Raw genomic sequence first — 20,246 nt, 5'->3', positions numbered from 1 at the left:
GCCCAAACGCTCCATAGCTGAGGAGGGAACCTCACACATCCGTCCCTGTGGAGCTGCTACAGCCACTCCATATACAAATCATTCACCTCTGCCTGACAGAATGACAGCTGCTCTGAAGGGTTGACAGTTAGAGAGGTATAAAACAGGTTTTCATATTATTTCCTCTGTGTCCTTCCACACACCTCTCGTGTTTTATACTGAGGCTTTCGCACATCTGCAGTCAACTAAAACCAGACAAAATTTGAAATGAAAGATGTCCTTGCGGAGTATACCAGACAATAGTGCGGTGTTAAGTGAGTCTCCTTCATGATGAGTAAATTGTTTGGGTTTGGGTTGGGGTAGGGCAGAGGGAGCTGTTGGGTGAAATTCAATCTGGCCACAGAGCATATGATGTAAAACTTTCTGGGACTGAACGAAGTTGTGAGGTGACTAGGGGAAAGATGCTGCTAAATGTCTGGTTAAATGTCTGGTACAAATGGAATCATCAGCCTTAAGATGAGATGTGATAAAAAACTCTGACCTTTGTTTCATTAACTGTCTGCTGAGGATAGACTTCGTAAATGCCATTCATATAAGGTGTATTGGTGTTTTATTGCAGTGAAAGTTGTTCTTATGGTAAATTTTCCATGAGGGTTGCTTTTGGATGAAGTGAAACATGTACAAACGGGTTCAGTGCTTAATGAAGGTTACAGATTGGTCTAGAGTTCAGCTTTTGTTTCGTCTACGCCTTTCACTCGGTTGGACGCCAATGGAAGAGGTAGATATTTCCAGAGCAGACTGTGGAGTGTTGTCAGAGAGAGCCTGACTGCCTGACTTGCGTGAGGCCTTGTATGCAGCTGTATGTCTGCGGCCTGTTCTTCTCCGTCTGCTGTGTTCTACATCTATGTTGAGAGCTTCGTGTCATCACTTTGTCTCAAGCCAGAACTGTGTAATGCATCTGTGCTCTGTATCCGTATGGAACCTTGGTGTGTGTGTGTGTGTGTGTGTGTGTGTGTGTGTGTGCGTGTGTGTGTGTGTGTGTGTGTGTGAGAGAGAGAGAGAGAGAGAGAGGGGGAGAGAGAGATTCTGGTTAACGTCAAGCACTGGAAATCAGGAACCAACTCATCTTTGGGCTGCACATACATCTCAGCCAGAACACTGGTTCATTGGTTCATTGATTACCAAGTCAAATGCATTAAGAGCAGAAGGAACCAAAAGAAAAACATTTATGTTATTTCTATTGTGCTCAGGCTCCTCTGAAATGATGAATTATTTTCTAAATCCTGGTATCCAGTGTTTTATGGCCAATTACTTTCCAGACAATTAAGAGGGGTGGAACTACCTGGAAACAGACTTTCACTGACTTATTCTGGTCTCTGATGGTTATGTTTGTGTTTCCAGAATGAGGCTGAAGACTGGATCTCTAGGGCTGGTTTTGATGCTGATCTTGGAGGCGGTGTCCCAAAAGCTGCCAACCCGCGACGAGGGCCTCTTCCAGATGCAGATCCGTGACAAGGCCCTTTTCCATGATTCCTCCATTGTGCCTGATGGAGCGGAAATCAGTGGATATCTATTCAGGGACACTCCCAAAAGGTACGGTGCCTATCCATTCCATGCACAGTCCAATTTAGCTAATTTTACGATAACGCGTAACCAATACATGATCATTAATCTCCACCAAATCACTAAATTATGATGTGAAACACCCCGCTAGTCTTCTTCAGACCTGACCATTCTTTAAACAAACAGAGCTCAGTTTTGTGTAGCAGAACTCATCAATCAAGAAGTAAGAAGTCAATTAGAGAACAAAATCAAACCAAACCAAACCAAACCAAAAAGACACTGAATATACTCCCACACATAGGCCGACAGCATAGGTGACTGTTTTATGACCATGTACGCGGATGTATGGTTATGTGTGGATTGAGAATATGGAACCCATTAAAGTCCAGCTATCTGTGAAGTCGACTAGGCATGCATTATGGATGAGATGCTGGGAAACTAATGTCCAAGGGATGGAGCAAACGTCTCCTTTGATAGAACGACAAGCTGCGTAGCCAGCACTCAAAGGATACACACGTTCTCTGCACCTGTCAGGGTCTGTTTCGCATGTTGGGTTTTGGGAAATGGTACAAGGTTGATTTGGAAAGAGTTTACAGGGGATTCTTTCTGAATTAATCAGACTAAACATGTTACTTACAGATGGTCCAAAGGACGGCCTCCTTTCGTTCTCTCATTTTATCTTAAAACTGTCTTTATAAGTGCTTCCTTGAACATGAAAAGCTCAACAAATCTGGCTAGTTGTAGCTAACATTTGCAACTAGCTCACTGAAAGCTCTATTTAATTGTTTGTTTGTTTTTTCCAGTTTTGTTTTGAGGAACTACCATACAAACTAAGGCAATGATGCTTTTTTTATGATATTCATTTGGAAGTAAAATGATACCTTGAGTTTAAATCATTCAGCAGGCAGCACATGTTTTTAATCTGGTTTTCTCTGAATACATCATTGTGTTGTCTTGACACTGCACAAAGCAGACAACACATGCAGAGTTTTGACATGCTAATTGCGCCTTTCTAATGTCATTCCATAGTAAGAGAGAATTTATTTTAATATGCTTTGCTAAGATGTAATTCCTTAGGCTCAGGTATGAATACACGGCAGTGCTGATGTTCGGCAGCGTCCTTCTGAATTACTGCCTGTCTGAGGAGAGCTGCTCCAGCCTTAATCTAACATGCCTGATTCCACTAATCAGGTGTTCCCTTGGACACAGATTAGCTGAATCAGGTGTTTTTGCATAAGGCTGGTGCAAAACACCCTCTCACTCAGTTATTCTTCAGGAGGTCTAATATTCCCTCATTGTGTCAAGGGAGAACATACGACATAGGAATGCTGAGTGGTTCTCCTATGGCAGCGCCAGGGAGTAGTCATAATATCATAAAACTGTGCATAGACTCTTGCAACAAAGGATAAAGACATTATCAGTAATGTAGCAGGGATGTGTCAAGGAAAGAAAGCAAACACAGCAAAGCTGTGTCTGAGGGTAGGTCCCAATATGGCACTGTTGTGTTAAGTGGGTTGCTGACTCTAATTTTAGCATATTTTGCAAAGGGAGTAGTTTAACTGTAGGTTGATTAGTTCTCTTGCTGCCCACAGCCTATATTGACACTACTTATAAAATGAATTTAAGATTTCAAAAGAGTTTCAGCCATCTGTGACCTATGATTCAATAAACACACTGTGGCAAGTGATGCTAATGTGGCTTCCAGTAAAGAAACAGATACATAACCTCACTGTGTGTTTGAAAATATGTTTAAAACGTGCAGATTTGTTCTCAAAAGTCAAAACCATTCTACATTAAATGTAAAACCACTGTACAGGAGCATGCTTACACTCCGTAAAATGTTATGCACAACATTTCAGTCTTAACCGCTGTGGATCACATTTGCATTGTTTCTTTCAGGTACTATTTTGTGGTGGAGGAAGACAACACCCCACTGTCTGTGACCGTCACCCCATGTGATGCACCTCTAGAATGGAAGCTTACACTACAGGAATTACCAGAGGAAGCTAGTGGAGAGGGTTCAGGTAAACATATTAACAATAAACCTCATCCCATTTAATGGATAATGGCACAAATATCAGTCTGTGTTTGGCTCATCAAGAAGGGTTTAAACTCACATAATTGCTTACCAGTATTACTAAAGTCCAACTTTTTTCCTAATCGTCAAACACGAGTGACCAAAGTCGTGACCAAAAAGCAACGAAAGTGTAGGGTTGGTCGGGGGTAAAACTGTGCCAAAAGTAGTATGGTATTAATTACGACAAACAGGAAATATGGTTGTATGAATTAAAAGGTACTGAAAGTGCTTGTCAGTATGAATCTCAGTAAATATTTGCTGTCTGTGACGTGAGCAGACCATGTCCTGCGTGGGTTGCTCTTTTCAGTGCGGCTGTTCAGTAGATCACAGTGAGTGTGTGTCCAAGCCCCAGGCTCACCACACCTTACATATATATATAACGAACCACACCTGACGTTTACAAATGGAGGCAGAGAGGAGCATGAATAAAGCATTAAAGAGTATGGGGGGATGTGAACAGACTGAGTTTTGACAGCCAATCAACTCCGCAACACTAAAGGAAGCAAGAAGGGGTCGTGACCTTCCCCCTTTTAAACTCTTCTTTGTCCTCAAAAAGAAGCCTTTCTCCTATTGTCTTATTCACTCCCAGCAATGCTTCTATTCTTTTTTCTTTTCTATCCCTCATTCTTTCCTCTCTTCTCATTCTCTCCATCTGGACAGTATCTACAAACACTGGAAATCAATGAACTCCCTCAAGTCCCAGTCCCATTAGAATGGTGGTTTTAGTTAGCAAGAGCGAGAGAGCGAGCAAATGAGAGAGAGAGAGAGAGAGAGAGATGAGGATTTGTGTGTAGGTTAAGCGTTGAGTGTACAAGAAGCCATGCGTGAAGATGTATGTGCGTCCTGTGCAAGGACGTGTGTGTGTGTGTGCATTTGAGTGTGTGTGTGTGTGTGTGTGTGTGTGTGTTTCCGTGTGTCTACATGTGTGTGATCGCATGCGAATAAGAGAGGCTCTCTGATCATGTCAGAGTCTCACTCTCGACACTAATGAGTACCATGCTTGGGAATCCTTATTTATCTCTGTCTGTGGGGCCTGTAAGCTTTAATCTACTGATGAAGCACAGATCACCAATCACTCACTTTTACATTAATTCACTGTATGGTTTTTATTCATAGGCCATGATTTAGCAAAGTATGTAACATTTCCCCTCTCTTTTAGCTAATATTGTGGCTTGGCTCCTGTATGGATCATCCAATAGAGATATATTTATCATCATTTTCCTTTCCAGATCCAGACATGATGAAAAACACGGTCTTTCATTGTAAAACTAGGCCTGCATGAAATCCTTGCACATGCTAGTTATTCAAGAAATAAAACAGGCTCCGGATCAAGTGAAAATTAGGGAAACTTTTTTTTAAATTGCAAATTTATTGAATTTTCTATATGCTATAAAAATAGAGGGAAATATACACAAACATGGCGTATATGTAGTCTACATAATCTGTCTGTCTGTGTTTTCCTGTGTTTGCTGAATGCTTCCAGTGGGATTGGGTCTTTGAACGCAACTTGTGTTAATTTAATACACCATCGAGTGCTCTCTCCAGTTGACAAACATAATATTATGGTTTCGCGCTCAGTTTAGAGGAAGAGGGGGGGTTGGGGAGCCTGGCGGTGGAGAGTTTCTAACAGAGAGGTTACAATGTTCCTCTGTACACTGGGCTTCCCAGGGAAGGCAAAGTGAATACCACTCTGTGATCTATTGGTTATGTTTAGTGAGAAAACAGAGGAGGGCTAGCGCTCGTGAGGCTAATCCTCTGACAGTGGTTGGGGGGAAGCTGGAGCATGATCTCACCAGAATCAACACTGTCGGATGCCAAAAACATTTCAGCAAAAAAAATGCGTAATTATTCCGCATCAGCACGAGTCGTTGGGGAGGATGAAGGGGTTAGCTGTAAAGGACAAGTACGAAAATAAAAACAGAGTTCAAATTCATCAGCAGATGAGGGGAAGTTCCGTATTGCTGGACAGATTGCAGAGAACATGTTCAAGTTCAAGAAATTCACGTTTGTTTTTTTTTTCCCTAGGTGAGCCGGAGCCCCTGGAGCAACAAAAACAGCGAGAGCAGCAGGTGACGGCCAACGAGGGCACTGAACTCCTTTCCTACAAGGGCAATGATGTGGAGTCCTTTGTCTCCACCAGTTCCCCCTCAGGGCTCTACCAGCTGGAGCTGCTCTCCACTGAGAAGGATTCCAACTTTAAAGTCTACGCCACCACCACGCCTGAGTCAGACCAGCCCTACCCTGAACTTCCCTATGACCCAAGGGTCGATGTGACATCCTTGGGCCGTACCACCGTCACACTTGCCTGGAAACCCACCCCCACTGGCTCTGTGATGGGACAGCCTGTCCAGTACTGTGTCGTCATCAACAAGGAGCACAACTTCAAAAGTCTGTGCGCTGCTGAGGCCAAGATGGGCACTGATGATGCTTTCATGTTTGCCCCCAAACCTGGACGGGACTTCAGCCCCTTTGACTTTGCCCACTTTGGCTTCGTGCCATCTGAGAATGATTTTAGCAAGGCCCGCTCCTTAGCGGCCAACCGGGCTCTGAACTCCAAGCTGTCTCGCTCCTTCAGTCCCAAACCCAAGACTTCAGACATCCAGAAATTGTGCATTGGCAACAAAAACATCTTCACCGTGTCGGACCTTAAGCCTGACACGCAGTACTACTTTGATGTTTTCGCTGTCAACGTTGCCACCAACACTAGTACAGCCTATGTGGGTACTTTTGCCCGCACCAAGGAGGAGGCTAGGCAGAAGACAGTAGAGCTCAAGGATGGCAAGGTAGCTGACGTGTTCATCAAACGCAAAGGCAGCAAGTTCTTGCGTTTTGCCCCTGTCTCCTCTCACCAGCGGGTGGCACTCTACGTGCATGCCTGCCTAGACGCTGTACAGGTGCAGGTGCGACGTGGTGATGGCAAGTTGCTCCTCTCGCAGAACGTGGAGGGTGTGCGGCACTTCCAGCTGCGGGGCAAGCCCAAGGCCAAGTACCTGATCAGACTGCGTGGTAGCCGTCGAGGTGCATCCACCCTGAAGGTCCTGGCCAGCACGAGGCCTGGCGGGAAGCAGCCCTTCCCAGCCCTGCCTGAGGACACGCGCATCAAAGCTTTTGACAAGCTGCGCACATGCTCTAGTGTCACCGTAGCCTGGCTGGGCACGCAGGAGCGTAACAAGTACTGCGTGTACAAGCGAGAGGTTTCTGAAGGTTACGGTGAGGAGCAGCGGCGCCGTGAGCAGAACCAATGCACGGGGCCGGAGACGCGGCGCAAGTCCGAGAAGGTGCTCTGCAAGTACTTTCACAGCGCCAACCTTCAGAAGGCGGTCACCACGGAGACCATTACCGGTCTGGAGGCAGGGAAGACATACCTGCTGGACGTTTACGTGGTAGGCCACAGTGGGCATTCCGTTAAGTATCAGAGCAAACTGGTGAAAACGAGGAAGTACTGCTAAACAAACAACGAGGAAATAAAAAAGACTCTGCACAGAAGAAATATATATATATATATATATATATATATATATATATATATAATATTATATATAAATATAGTAATAATGACAAAAATAAGAAGTTTTATTTAACTCGAAGTGATATTATACTAAAGCGAGTATGCAGACTGACTACTCACGCCCAGCTGCACAGGGCATTGGGCAGAGACTAAAGTGCTTCTAGAGAGAGAGAGAGAGAGAGAGAGACAGAGAGATATATCGACCCGTATATTTATGTTTACATTAAAGAGTAAAATGGTGCATTGTTGTTGAAGTGTGGGAGCCCCTCACCATTCAGCAGTGCCCTCGTCACCGTGGGAGACGGGGTGGAGAGGAAAGAGGAGGATCTCTCATCCCAGGGACATTTCTGTGTTGGTTGCTGCATGAACTCTTGCATTAGTCTGTTCCTGTTTATTTTCTTTCCTCTTTGGCTTCATGCTGACGCCCTGGTGGGATGGCTACCGTCCTCACATCCTCTCCCTGCATATTCGTTCATATGTTTAAAAGAGTTTTTTAAGTTATTTTATACTTATCATCTGTTTTTTTTTTATTTTGTTTTTTTGAATTGTCATATTTTTTTAATTGATGATAATTATTACTTATACAAAGGAGTAATGTAAATCTACGAAGTTAAATTGTTGTTGGAACATTCCCCAACCCGTTGCTGTGGCACTCCCTTGCGTGTGTAGCTCATTCAGCAAGTGCTGCTCTGGAGCTGGTCTAAAAATGTCTTCTTCTTCTCTGTGTGTGTGTTTTCACTGTGTGTGTGTCACCTGTACAGAGTTCCTCTGCCAATATTCATGTACATAAAAACACTAAATATAGAAACCAGTAATCCCTCTGCTGTTTTTGAGTGTTGTGTTTCTATGTGACGCATTTGTTCATCTCTAATCACTTCACAGAGTGGATGATTGATAAAGTGACAACAGTTCTTGAATAATAGCATGTTCACATTATGGAAGTAATCTCTAAGGAGTTCTGAATGTAGGAACATGTGCGTGCACACACACACACAGTACACACACACACACACACACACACACACACACACACACACACACACACACACACACACACAGACACGCCTACACCTATATAGTACTCTCATAAAGATGATATAATATATGACTCATATTTCATACAGAATTCATATGTTAACATTCTGTGTGTAGAGTCAAATTGATAGATATCCACTGGTAAATCCTGTCTTTGTTTGCATTTGTTGATTTATTCCTGTGCTAAACTCAACAGATCCAGGCCTTCTCATGTACAAAGACACACTGATTTGTGAAAGAATCGCTACCCTGCAATAGTGCTCAGGCAGAGAAATGCCCTAAACCCCCGCTGACTTCAGACATGTTCCGACAGCTTTAAAACACACCTACGCTCACACACACACACACACACACTCACACACACAGACACACATGAGCATAACATAATGTAACATCTACATGATGTAAGCAATCTAATTCAGTATGATCACAGGTGAAAATACAAGTTCAATATTCTGTTGCCAATCCAAACAATCACTTATGCAACTCTCCCCGTCTTAACCAAAAAACTTCGTCCCGACCCATTCTTCCAATTCACCACAATAGCACAGTGTCAGTCAAATGACATTGCCAAGGAGACCAATGGGACAAGATGCGTGTGGGGGTGAGAAGCACCACCCGGTTTAGTTAGTGCTGTGTCGCCCTAGAATCATGTGGAAGAGTTCATGTGGAAATGCAGTGGATGGCCTGTTAAAGGCAGGTTAATGAAACAGGGCAGCAGGGACTGAATGTAGGTGAAAATTTGTGAGCGGACAGGATTGTGTGAAGATTAACCTATTATCCAATCAAAGTGGTTACTCAAGAGCATGTGTTCATTTGCTGTCATATTTTTTAAGGGTAACACACACACACACACACACACACACACACACACACACACACACACACATAAACTCTATACAGAATGCTTGACTATTGCTCTTTCTACATCTCTCTCCTCTTACATTTTTTTCCCTCAAAAACTAACTCCTCTGATTCTTAATGCACTTCACTCCAAGATTTTTCGCAGAGCTGAGAGCCAATATTCTGTTCAGCACAGAATAAAGTAATAATAATATTCCATTTCACTGTCAAAACAATTTCACATTTATATTTTTAGCAATGAAATGAAGAAGAGGCACCAGTGTGCAACACAAGATGCTTCAAACAGAGCTGGCCCCTCATGGGACTATAAAAGTTAAGAGTTGTGTTTTTATACAAGAATAGGCCTATTTGAAAATCAGTCAGAAGATGCGATAGACATATGATGTGGATATGCCAAATCCGAATTGTGTGTATGTGTGTGTGTGTGTGTGTGTGTGTATGTGTATGTGTGTGTGTGTGTGTTTGTGTTTGTGCATGCGCGTGGCATTTGTCCTGGTTCTGAACTCTGAGGTCAGTGACACTTTTGGAAAGAGTTTGTGAAGAAGACCCCAGAGCCACGGTGCAATTCATCCAACCATACACACACACGCGCACACACACACACACACACACACACACACACACACACGGACGCATGCACTGACACACACACATATTCTCTCTCTGTAGCGCACTGTCACTGTTTATGGCACTTGTGTGTGATTCTTAAAAGTAAAAAGACTTCAAACAGTTGGAACAAATATACTGAAGCTTCCCAAGGAGAAACTGCTGAGAAAATCAAAAAGAGGAAAAGTTTCTCTTGGGAGACGATTCTGAACTCAAGCATTTTAGTCACAACATGGAATCAGAACTATCAGCATCATCAAATGCATTCTCTAATACCCAGAGTGAGTGTGTCACTGCACACTTACAGATACATGTACACAGCCGCACCAACACACACAATCACATATACACTGACGCAAGCACACACACACATTTACTCAAATGTACAGACAGGCACACATGCACACATATAGACACACACACACACACACACACACACACAGAACTTTGGAAAGGTTTTTAGATGGATGAATGTGATGAATGTAATTCCATCCCAGCAGTTTGGGAGAGATCAGAACTGAGGCTTCTCTCCAAACCAGAGCCTCTCAGTTCCCATTAACCAGGAGGTTAGAAGCTGGACGGAAGTCTGGGCCCACGTTGTCCAAAATCCTTCCCCCACTCATGGCTCCTTTTTCAGGGTGGAAAGCCACAGGCAAACCCCTGGCTTCACCCCACCTAGAGCTTCAAATACACGCTTTTGAGGAATACATTGGTCAGGCCATAATCACCAATAGCATGGCATTCTCTTTTAAAGGAGATACCATATGATAAACATGAGCAACAGTGAAACATGAAAAATGAAAATTCATAAATAAAGAAAGACTGAAAAAGCATTTGGAATGTACAAAACGGCTACGCTATACAATAACTAAATTAGTTTTGGCTCGGACTAAATAAATCTCAAGGTATGTACAGCTATGTGTGTGCGTGTGTGTGTATGTGTGAGAGTGTGTAAAAGAGAGAGAGAGAGAGAGAGAGAGAGAGAGAGGGAAACTTGGGTTGGATGCCCTCAGAGGACCCTCATAAAGGGTGGTCTCTCTTACATGCCCTGAAAATGGCTGCAAAGTGGCCATAATTTTTCAACCTTTATCAGCTCTCTCTCATCTTTCCTGGCCATCCCCAAGGAAATCCTTGCCCCTCCCCAGGCCACCTCGGTCTCTCCCAGTGGCCATCGGGGACAGGCCAAATGCATTCTGATTTGGGGTGGGGTGGGGTCTCACTGAGGAAGGAGACGAACAGTTCTGGCTGTGTGGACAATAGTTCCGAAATGGAGGTGGGGGGCGGGGGGGGGGGGGGGGGGGGGGGGGGGGGGGCAGAGGAAGTTGGACTGGAGGTTTGGTTGGTGGTGGTGGTGATTAAGGAGAAGGTGGTATTTTTCGAAAACGAAACATGAAACGAAAGAGTGGTCTGGTGAGTCTGTGGAGCCAAGAGATCAGATATCTACTTTTTCAGAAATCAAATATATTTTGCAAGGGACGAGGGGAGGAAGGGGGGAACCCTGTATGGAGACATTTGTGTGTTTGCCAGACTGAGGTTTTTCCTGGAGTGAAAGCATTCGCTGTGAGGAAGAGGAAAAAAAAAAACAGAAGAATGAGGAGACCCAAGTTCTCTGCCATATTCTACATGTGGTTTCCCTCCTTTCTGCTCTTCTGTGGTTCCTCTCGGGGATCTTGGCAATGCTGAGGGAGAACGTTTGGCCCTTAAACCATTCTGGAGGGTTCCAGAACTGGGTTCTGCTGGGTCCTGTGCCCCCAATGGAGGAGAGTGGTGAAGCCTGAGGTCGGTATGAGAGACTCTTTATGGTAGACTCAGTTCTGGTCTGATGACGTTTACAATGCCCATGATTCTAATGCAGATTGTTTTACAAAGCCCACATTACTGAGTTGGCCTTGATGCTTCACAAGAGTCATATATTATGAATACGGACTTACTTCTCCTATAAATCAATGAGCCTAAAACTGGATCTGCCTGTGGGTGTGAGTGTGTGCGTGTGTGTGTGCATGCGTGTGTGTGTGTGTGTGTGAGAGAGAGAGAGGGAGAGAGAGACAGACAGACAGACAGAGAGACAAAGAGAGAGAGAGAGTAAAGTGTGTAAAGAGTGCAAAGAATACATCCATAAAAACGTGAGAATGTGTGTGTGTGTGTGTGCAAAGTGAGTATACAGTGCAAAGAATAAAACTCTAACAATCTAACATCATGTGTGAGTGAGTGCGTGTGCGTATGTGTGTGTGTGTAAAGTGCGTAAATGGCGTGAAGAACACAACTCTAAAAACATTTGGGAATGCAGGTGTGTGTGTGTGTGTTTGTGTATGTGTGTATGTTTGTGAGCAAGTGTGTGTGTGTGTGTGTGCCTGTGTGTGTGGTCAGCATGTTCCAGTCCACTGCCCTCTGTGATCAGTATATGTCACTAACTCTTCCAGGCTGAGTGAAAGTTTATGGGACAGATTGGCTGTAAGAGGTCAGGCCCATGGGAGGAGAGGGGTCATTGACTCCTAATCGTTTCAGACCTTCAGCCAGAGACCACTCAGTGCTACTGCGCTGACAGCAGAGATCACCATAGGTCATCCAGGTCATGGGGGGTGGGGGGATTGACAGAAGAGGCCACACAAAGATCTTTTTCACAACAGTAGCCAGTGTCTGACACATCCACACAGCTCCTACCCTCATGTGTTACAGGTATATGACAGTGAATAAGGACATTAATGAAGAGGGACAAGGCCAAAATAAAGAGATGGTCAACTGCACAAAGTTACATCTATAAACACAAATATATATATATACAAAAACGCAACTGTCTTCATCCTCAAGGATTTATGCAAAAAAGAGTGAGTAATTAATATCCTCTGCTGGTGAAAGAGAACCGATTTTTATCCCAAATAACTCCCTCTCATTTAAAAGACAGAAAATGAATGAACATACCAAAACATACACCTGTGCTGAGAAATGTAAAGAAGTAAATGGAACTCAAGGATGTGAAGACCACACATCAAGCTGAAGCTGAGATAGATGCAGCGAGTGAATCTGAATATTCTGTCAGTTTCCCTGTCAGTTTCCACATCACAATGTCACTGTCATCTCTCCTTAGGAGCCACCAACACTTAATGTAGAGAAAGTTGTATTATAGTCACAGAACTGGTGTTAAGCTTTTCGCTTGAGATGAAGGTAGAGCAAGACATGTCCCTCTGGATGTCCCAAAGAAAGATCTGTTAAGTTTTCTTTCAGATTCAAACTCCAGCATGTTTAGTGGTTCCTGTTTTCCATAGAGACCTATTCATGGGCAAAGGAGCGTAGAATGATTGTGTTTACGTCAAGTTGACTGACACTTACATAAGCAACCATGTGGTGATTTTCCTTAAAGACTCTCGCTGTGTATTCAAATAATCTAGAATAAGTCACATGACCAAGCACTGGCCAATTGCGAGAGGCCGGGAGGGCAACAAAGGGCCACAGCAGGAAGTAATTGGGATAAACATGAGTAGATAAAAGCCTAAACAACGCATCACAACACTGACGAAAGGCTGATTAAAGGAAAACTAGAACATTTATGAAAGGTGTGCTTCAAACACACACACACATACACACACACACACAAAGTGCAATTTCTTACAATCCACACCAAGCTTAAAACAGTGTGACTGCTAAAAACGAAATTTCCTTAGCAGAAATTTGTTCTTACTTTATCAACAAAACCCTTTGGACAGTGTTAGAGTATTTAGTTCGATTTTGTCTTGAATGTTCCTCAGAGACACTGTCAGATCTTGAGTGGTGACGTGCTATATTATAACAGTGTCATTACAGTTTCACTCTCTTTCAGTGTCACACTCTTAGGTGGAATGTGGATGTTTTGCCCTTAAACATACAAACTGAGGATGGAAAAATTATTAAAAAAAAAAAAAACATATATCAAAAGGACAATCCAGTCCACAAACGTACAATCTGATAAATCTGATAATTTTTTTTTTTTTATGTAGCAGACTTCTCAGAGTCAGTGTCATATCACAGAGCATAATAGTCAGACTTAATGTGATAGAAAAGCCAGTTTTTGCCGACTGATCATACAGTGATAACAGCAAAATGATTCTCTGGTGAATGTACTCTGGTTCTAACCTTACTGTTTCTGTGTGCTGATAAAATATATATTTTAAAATTCTGTGCTATATTATGTCTATCCTACCACTATAATATAGACCTATAATGACTTCAGGGAGAAAAAAAGGACCGAAATTAATATCTCATCAGAATACGTTCAAAGACTTCCCACTGAAAACACCAAGTGACATCATACCTAAGTGTCTCTTTAGCCTGTGAAAGCTTTGACAAAGTACTGAGAGTGCGCAAGCATCCTCTGTTCAAACAAAATGTAGCCCCTGGTTACAAACTTTTGACCAATCACAGCGTCGTACCACTCTGCTCAAGAAAGGAGCAACATGGAAGTTCAAACTGGACTAAGACATCAAGAAACTGCTTTTCGATAAATCTTATCGTTTGGCACGAACTGAACTAGAGCCTCTTTTGTTTAGATTGTCATATTCTTTAATGCTGTCGGTAGATTTTCGTTTTCTGTAATGACAATGTTGGGTATGTATGTGCCAGATAGATTTGCTCTGAAGTCGTCCAAGGTTCAAGACGGAATCGGGCTCTACACTGCGAGGCGAGTGAAGAAGGTTTGTTCATTTCTGACAGAAAAGACCAAAAAAGTAAAAAAACAGGTCGAACAAATGCCCAAATTGCCCTAGTGCTGTGAACCTGAGAGGAATTATCGTTGTTGCATGAGGCTGTTTCATGTAAATGCGAGTTATTCAGTATTGCCAGGTCGTGCGACCAGTGACGTGAACTGCCACGTATGTAGAGGTAGCTGACACTGTAACTGAGATCTGCCTGTAGCCCACCCGTAGTTTACTATTCTATCATACATCGTACAGGGTATGTCTTGCTCCTTTTCAGTTCTTGTTGCTAACAGGCATAGTTACGTCCGTCTGTATGCTACTATAGTTGCAAAAGCGCCGTTCACTGTATCCCATTTTCACGCGGGCGGAAGGAAAAACAGCTGTGCCGTAACACACAGTCTTCACAGACCTCTTGCATTGCATCATTGAAACATGAAATACACTGCGTTTAGGACAGAACACATTGTTTGGTTCAGAAATATATTTAAAAGAATGAATCGTGTTTGTATCATTTAAGAGGTAGAAAGGTGTCATGCATCCCTCCAAAGTAAGCCATTCTTGCCAACAGAAGTCACGTTTCACTCAAATAACCTTTTTTCTTTGAGTAGCCGTGTCTTGTTTGAACTCAGATCAACACAGGCATAATTTTGTCTTATAGGGGGAGAAGTTTGGTCCGTTCGCCGGGGAGAAGCGAATGCCCGGTGATTTGGATGAGAGCATGGACCCGCGGTTGATGTGGGAGGTGCGTTGCTCAACTCAGGAAGCAATTTCTCAATACCTTCAGCTGTACAATTCATATGTCATTGAGGACCGCTTCGTAAGGTGTTGCACACTGGAATAAAAACGTGCACATTATCATATTTTAAATTGCATTTTGCTGTTCACAAGTTATGCGCTTATCTTTTTTCCAGGTTATTCTTTTTAACCGTTACTTTAATAACGAAACATCGGAGAACATTTTCTGATATTTACTTATGGAACAACAAAAATCTTTGAAGCTAGTCTTAACATAAAAATCTCTTTAAAATGTTCCTCCTCAACCGTTTCCACGCAAGAAAAAAAAAGCTGGCCCAGAGAAACTGGAGATGTTCAATGGGAGCAGGAACGTTGACAAAATGTTTTCCAGCTCCTGCATCGTCTTGTTTCAGTAACGATGCAGAATGTTGCCAAGCTAACAAACATGCCACCATCAATATATCGCGCAAAAATGTTACATTTTGGCTTCATTCAGTATGAGCTGAAGTCACTGAAGTGTGTGTATTCATAATTTAGACGATCAGACGATTTCAGGTGTCCAAGGGAAGTAGAAAGCTGAAATTACAGCGTTAACTTGAATTGTGTCTACATTATATCTGTTAGAATCGTTCACTGACATTACCACAACCTTAACCACTGTCATTTTTAGAGTGTCTAACCATTTTACTGTAGGACTACAGTGTATCATCATTCCATTTGGGTGTGAATGTGTGTGTGGAAACGAGACATAGATCACTGGTATTCTGTCTGATTTACTATACTGTTAGCGTTACTGTTGAACCATCACGGGCAGTGCTGCCAACAGGCTTTCACTGTTTGTTGTTTGGACATAGTCTGGTGAAAATTCACACTGTACAGGAGAAGTTGTGGGCTTCCACTTTTTTTTTTTTTTTTAACCCAAAGACAGCACAATGTCCCAAAAAAGGTATCGCCCTAGATACCTTTAAGAAAAATCTGTGCTGTGCTTGAGCTAGGCTCAGTAGCCAGTTTCAGAAGATAAATATTCAGCTTTCATCACTTGTAACTTTTCTGGCTAGCTTTCAAGGATGGCAGTTAAATGTGCTTTAAAAAAAAGTGACAGACAGTGTTTATAATTAATCACAGAATGCAAAGGAGGAATTCATAACTTAGGAGAACTCAACTGGGCTCCTGTTTTTGCAGGCACCAGAACTGGCAAAAACATGACGATTCTTTGAAAGACTCCAAGAGTTAGTTCAAGTAGAACAGAGTCAAGGACATATTGGAACGATTGGGATGACTGATGCTGTCCCCCTGTTACTGAAACCCCACAGCAGATGTTGTGTGGAGTCTGTGAGGCTATTCTGTCTTCAGTCCATTAGAGCTTTGATGAAAATGAAAAGGTATGATGACAAATAAGTAAAATGACATTTGCAGGCAAGGACATCTCATTCAGTTTTACATGTCCACTTGTCTCATCAAGATAAACATGCATCTGCACATGTTTCAGTGTTTTAAGTGTTTTTTTTTTTTTTTTGGTTTGGTTTGTTTGTTTTCTTTTTTTTTGGAAAGCATTGGGATACAGTCTGTCAATTTGAATGTGTTCTCACAGCCTCAGTTACATTTATCTTAACATTTACATTTACACTGAATCATTTGGCAGATATGAAAGAGAGAAACAGCCACAGAGAAACAGGAGTAGGTTGTGTTGGTTGAGACAGGAGTAGGTTGTGTTAGTTGAGACAGAAGCAGGTTGTGTTGGTTGAGACAGGAGTAGGTTGTGTTAGTTGAGACAGGAGTAGGTTGTGTTGGTTGAGACAGCAGCAGGTTGTGTCAGTTGAGAAAGGAGTAGGTTGTGTTGGTTGAGACAGGAGCAGGTTGTGTCAGTTGAGACAGGAGTAGGTTGTGTTGGTTGAGACAGGAGCAGGTTGTGTTGGTTGAGACAGGAGCAGGTTGTGTCAGTTGAGACAGGAGCAGGTTGTGTCGGTTGAGACAGGAGTAGGTTGTGTTGGTTGAGACAGGAGCAGGTTGTGTTGGTTGAGACAGGAGCAGGTTGTGTTGGTTGAGACAGGAGTAGGTTGTGTTGGTTGAGACAGGAGTAGGTTGTGTCAGTTGAGACAGGAGCAGGTTGTGTTGGTTGAGACAGGAGTAGGTTGTGTAGGTTGAGACAGGAGCAGGTTGTGTTGGTTGAGACAGGAGTAGGTTGTGTCGGTTGAGACAGGAGCAGGTTGTGTCAGTTGAAACAGGAGCAGGTTGTGTTGGTTGAGACAGGAGTAGGTTGTGTCGGTTGAGACAGGAGCAGGTTGTGTCAGTTGAGACAGGAGTAGGTTGTGTTGGTTGAGACAGGAGCAGGTTGTGTTGGTTGAGACAGGAGCAGGTTGTGTCAGTTGAGACAGGAGCAGGTTGTGTCGGTTGAGACAGGAGTAGGTTGTGTTGGTTGAGACAGGAGCAGGTTGTGTCAGTTGAGACAGGAGCAGGTTGTGTTGGTTGAGACAGGAGTAGGTTGTGTTGGTTGAGACAGGAGTAGGTTGTGTCAGTTGAGACAGGAGCAGGTTGTGTTGGTTGAGACAGGAGTAGGTTGTGTAGGTTGAGACAGGAGCAGGTTGTGTCGGTTGAGACAGGAGTAGGTTGTGTCGGTTGAGACAGGAGCAGGTTGTGTCAGTTGAAACAGGAGCAGGTTGTGTTGGTTGAGACAGGAGTAGGTTGTGTCGGTTGAGACAGGAGTAGGTTGTGTTGGTTGAGACAGGAGCAGGTTGTGTCAGTTGAGACAGGAGCAGGTTGTGTTGGTTGAGACAGGAGTAGGTTGTGTTAGTTGAGACAGGAGCAGGTTGTGTTCGTTGAGACAGCAGCAGGTTGTGTTGGTTGAGACAGGAGTAGGTTGTGTAAGTTGAGACAGGAGCAGGTTGTGTTGGTTGAGACAGGAGCAGGTCGTGTTGGTTGAGACAGGAGCAGGTTGTGTTGGTTGAGACAGGAGCAGGTTGTGTTGGTTGAGACAGGAGTAGGTTGTGTTAGTTGAGACAGGAGCAGGTTGTGTTTGTTGAGACAGCAGCAGGTTGTGTCGGTTGAGACAGGAGTAGGTTGTGTTGGTTGAGACAGGAGTAGGTTGTGTTAGTTGAGACAGGAGTAGGTTGTGTCGGTTGAGACAGGAGCAGGTTGTGTTGGTTGAGACAGGAGGTATGTGAGGACAGAGGAGCATCTGGAGCATCATTAACGCAGAAAGTAGAGAAATGGTTTTCAAATGAAGGAGATGGAGATAAAGTTGTAATTAATGTATACAACAAAAGCAACATCATTAAAATAACGCAGAGAATGTGCAAGAACATGCAGTTTGTTAGTGCTTACTTGGAGCTCATGCTGATGTGTATATTTTGCTCCAGTCAGCTTTTACTGAACGTGGATTTTGATGCTGAAGCTCTTGGAATATGACTTGGAAAAATCCAGGAAGACCTTGCCCTCGGAATAACAGTATAAGCTATGAGTACACATGTTCTGTCTTCCCAAACTAGCTAGAAATGCCTGAAAGGAGAGAAGAAGATGAACACAGCACCTAGTATGATGTGATACTGATCACTAATTCTTCATCTCCTCCTGAATGAAGCATTTTTTGCTCTTTTCTGTCAGACATCTGATTTCAGAAAGTTTTTTGAAACTTGTTTTTCAGTGTCTTTTTTATGTGAGGGGTGGAGAGAGGAGAAATAATGTATATACTGCACCCTATCACAGAGATTACAGACCAATCCTTTCACTGGGCATTCCAGGGCTGTCTCTGTCCATCCTTTATCAGTGCATAAATACTGAATCCTAAAGCCATGTTCTGGCTAATTGGAATAATTCTAAAGGTTCAACATTTAACACAGTTTTATGGTGATGACCTTCATATGATAAGCATCCATATCACAACCAACTGACAGTTTTACAGGGGATTACAGCTGTGCTGGATTTGTACAGTCTGTACTGCATTCTCTGCTTGTGTGTCTGACACTATATATGAATTCTAAGGTCTTTGCTCCCCTCGTTGCCTGTACTTGGTCCTGAGTGTATTGGTGTTTTGTTCTCGTGGCACAGGTTCGAGGGAACAAAGGCGATGTGCTGTACATCCTGGATGCCAGCAACCCTCGCCATGCCAACTGGCTCCGATTCGTCCACCAGGCACCATCACAGGAGCAGAAGAACCTGGCGGCCATTCAGGTAGGACCTGTTTCTCTCACAGATAACACCAGCCCTCAGCCTTATCTCTGCCACAGTGAAAAGCCATGAGGGGGGAAGACAAAGGGGTTGGAGGAAGATGAGAGAGAGACAGGGAGACAGAGAGATGGCATAGAAGTAAGGGAGAGGAAATGGTACGAGACAAAAATAGTGTGTGAGGGACAGGGAGGAGATAGAGGGAAACCAGTCAAAGCTTATACTAGCCATATCTGGAGGATATTGAGAGAGACAGATGGACAGAGGATGGAAGAGTAAAAGATACGATGAGGGAGAAATAAATAGATCAAATAGCAGAGATACAGAAGAAGAGGGTGAGAAAAAAAGGAGATCTTTACCGTGCGCTGTATCGTATCAAAACATAATGATGGCAATCTTAAATATACAACGCGAGACCGAAAAAAACAGAAAGGAATAGGCTTAGCGGAGCTCAGAAACATGCCCCATCTTCTACACACACACACACACACACAGACACACACACACACACACACTTTTTCCTCCATACTGACACAGGGCACATTCTGCTCTAGCTCAGTTTACTGGCAGTGTTGTTCCTTGCTTCAGTAAATGGAAGAAGATCAGGTATGCACCGAAGGCCCAGGGTCGTTTATAGAAACGCTGCAGCATGAAACACAATCTGCTGTTCAAAGGTCATTCGTGTCGTCTGAAGGTCTGCGTTTTATCAGCAAAGACATTTATCGCGTTTTGGGCTCTTTCTCTCAATTTTCCAGAATTCAATTAATATGTAAGTGTCTATTTATAATCCAAACTCTGGGGAACCGTGGCATTTCAGCTTCGTTAGATTACAGCCTTAAAGGATGTTGTGGTTTGCCAAAGTCATGTTTGAGATTTTAGGTACTTGACCTCTGACGTTAATCAGGAGGAACGGAAACAAGGACAAGAATTTTGTTTTGATGAGTTGGGAGACCCTCTCTCACACGCGCGTGTGTGTGTGTCTGTGTGTGTGTATATGTGTGCGTGTGCATGTGTGTATATGTAGTTATTTGGAGTGTGTAGTGACGGTGTG

At 43.3% G+C, this 20,246-nt stretch overlaps 2 protein-coding genes across 2 annotated transcripts in view; both read left to right on the top strand.

Annotated features, from left to right (window-relative positions):
- Positions 1-1,378: 1,378 nt before the first annotated feature.
- Positions 1,379-7,068, top strand: ndnf (neuron-derived neurotrophic factor; the record flags this gene model as incomplete). Its single annotated transcript, XM_030787277.1, has 3 exons — positions 1,379-1,572; positions 3,442-3,566; positions 5,645-7,068. Coding segments are annotated over 3 exons (1,743 nt in total), but the record flags the coding sequence as incomplete, so codon positions are not given.
- Positions 7,069-14,203: 7,135 nt separating this feature from the next.
- prdm5 (PR domain containing 5) overlaps positions 14,204-20,246 on the top strand; it is a 44,178-nt gene continuing 38,135 nt past the window's right edge. Inside the window, exons 1-3 of the mRNA XM_030787346.1 lie at positions 14,204-14,296; positions 14,958-15,041; positions 19,079-19,201. Of these exons, the coding sequence (XP_030643206.1) occupies positions 14,204-14,296; positions 14,958-15,041; positions 19,079-19,201 (300 nt within the window). The remainder of the gene's footprint in view (positions 14,297-14,957; positions 15,042-19,078; positions 19,202-20,246) is intronic.

Source organism: Chanos chanos, chromosome 10 (assembly GCF_902362185.1).
Source record: "Chanos chanos chromosome 10, fChaCha1.1, whole genome shotgun sequence".
Lineage (NCBI taxonomy): Eukaryota > Metazoa > Chordata > Actinopteri > Gonorynchiformes > Chanidae > Chanos > Chanos chanos.
Note: the sequence above shows the minus strand (reverse complement) of the source record. Positions and strands in the feature narration are given on the sequence as shown.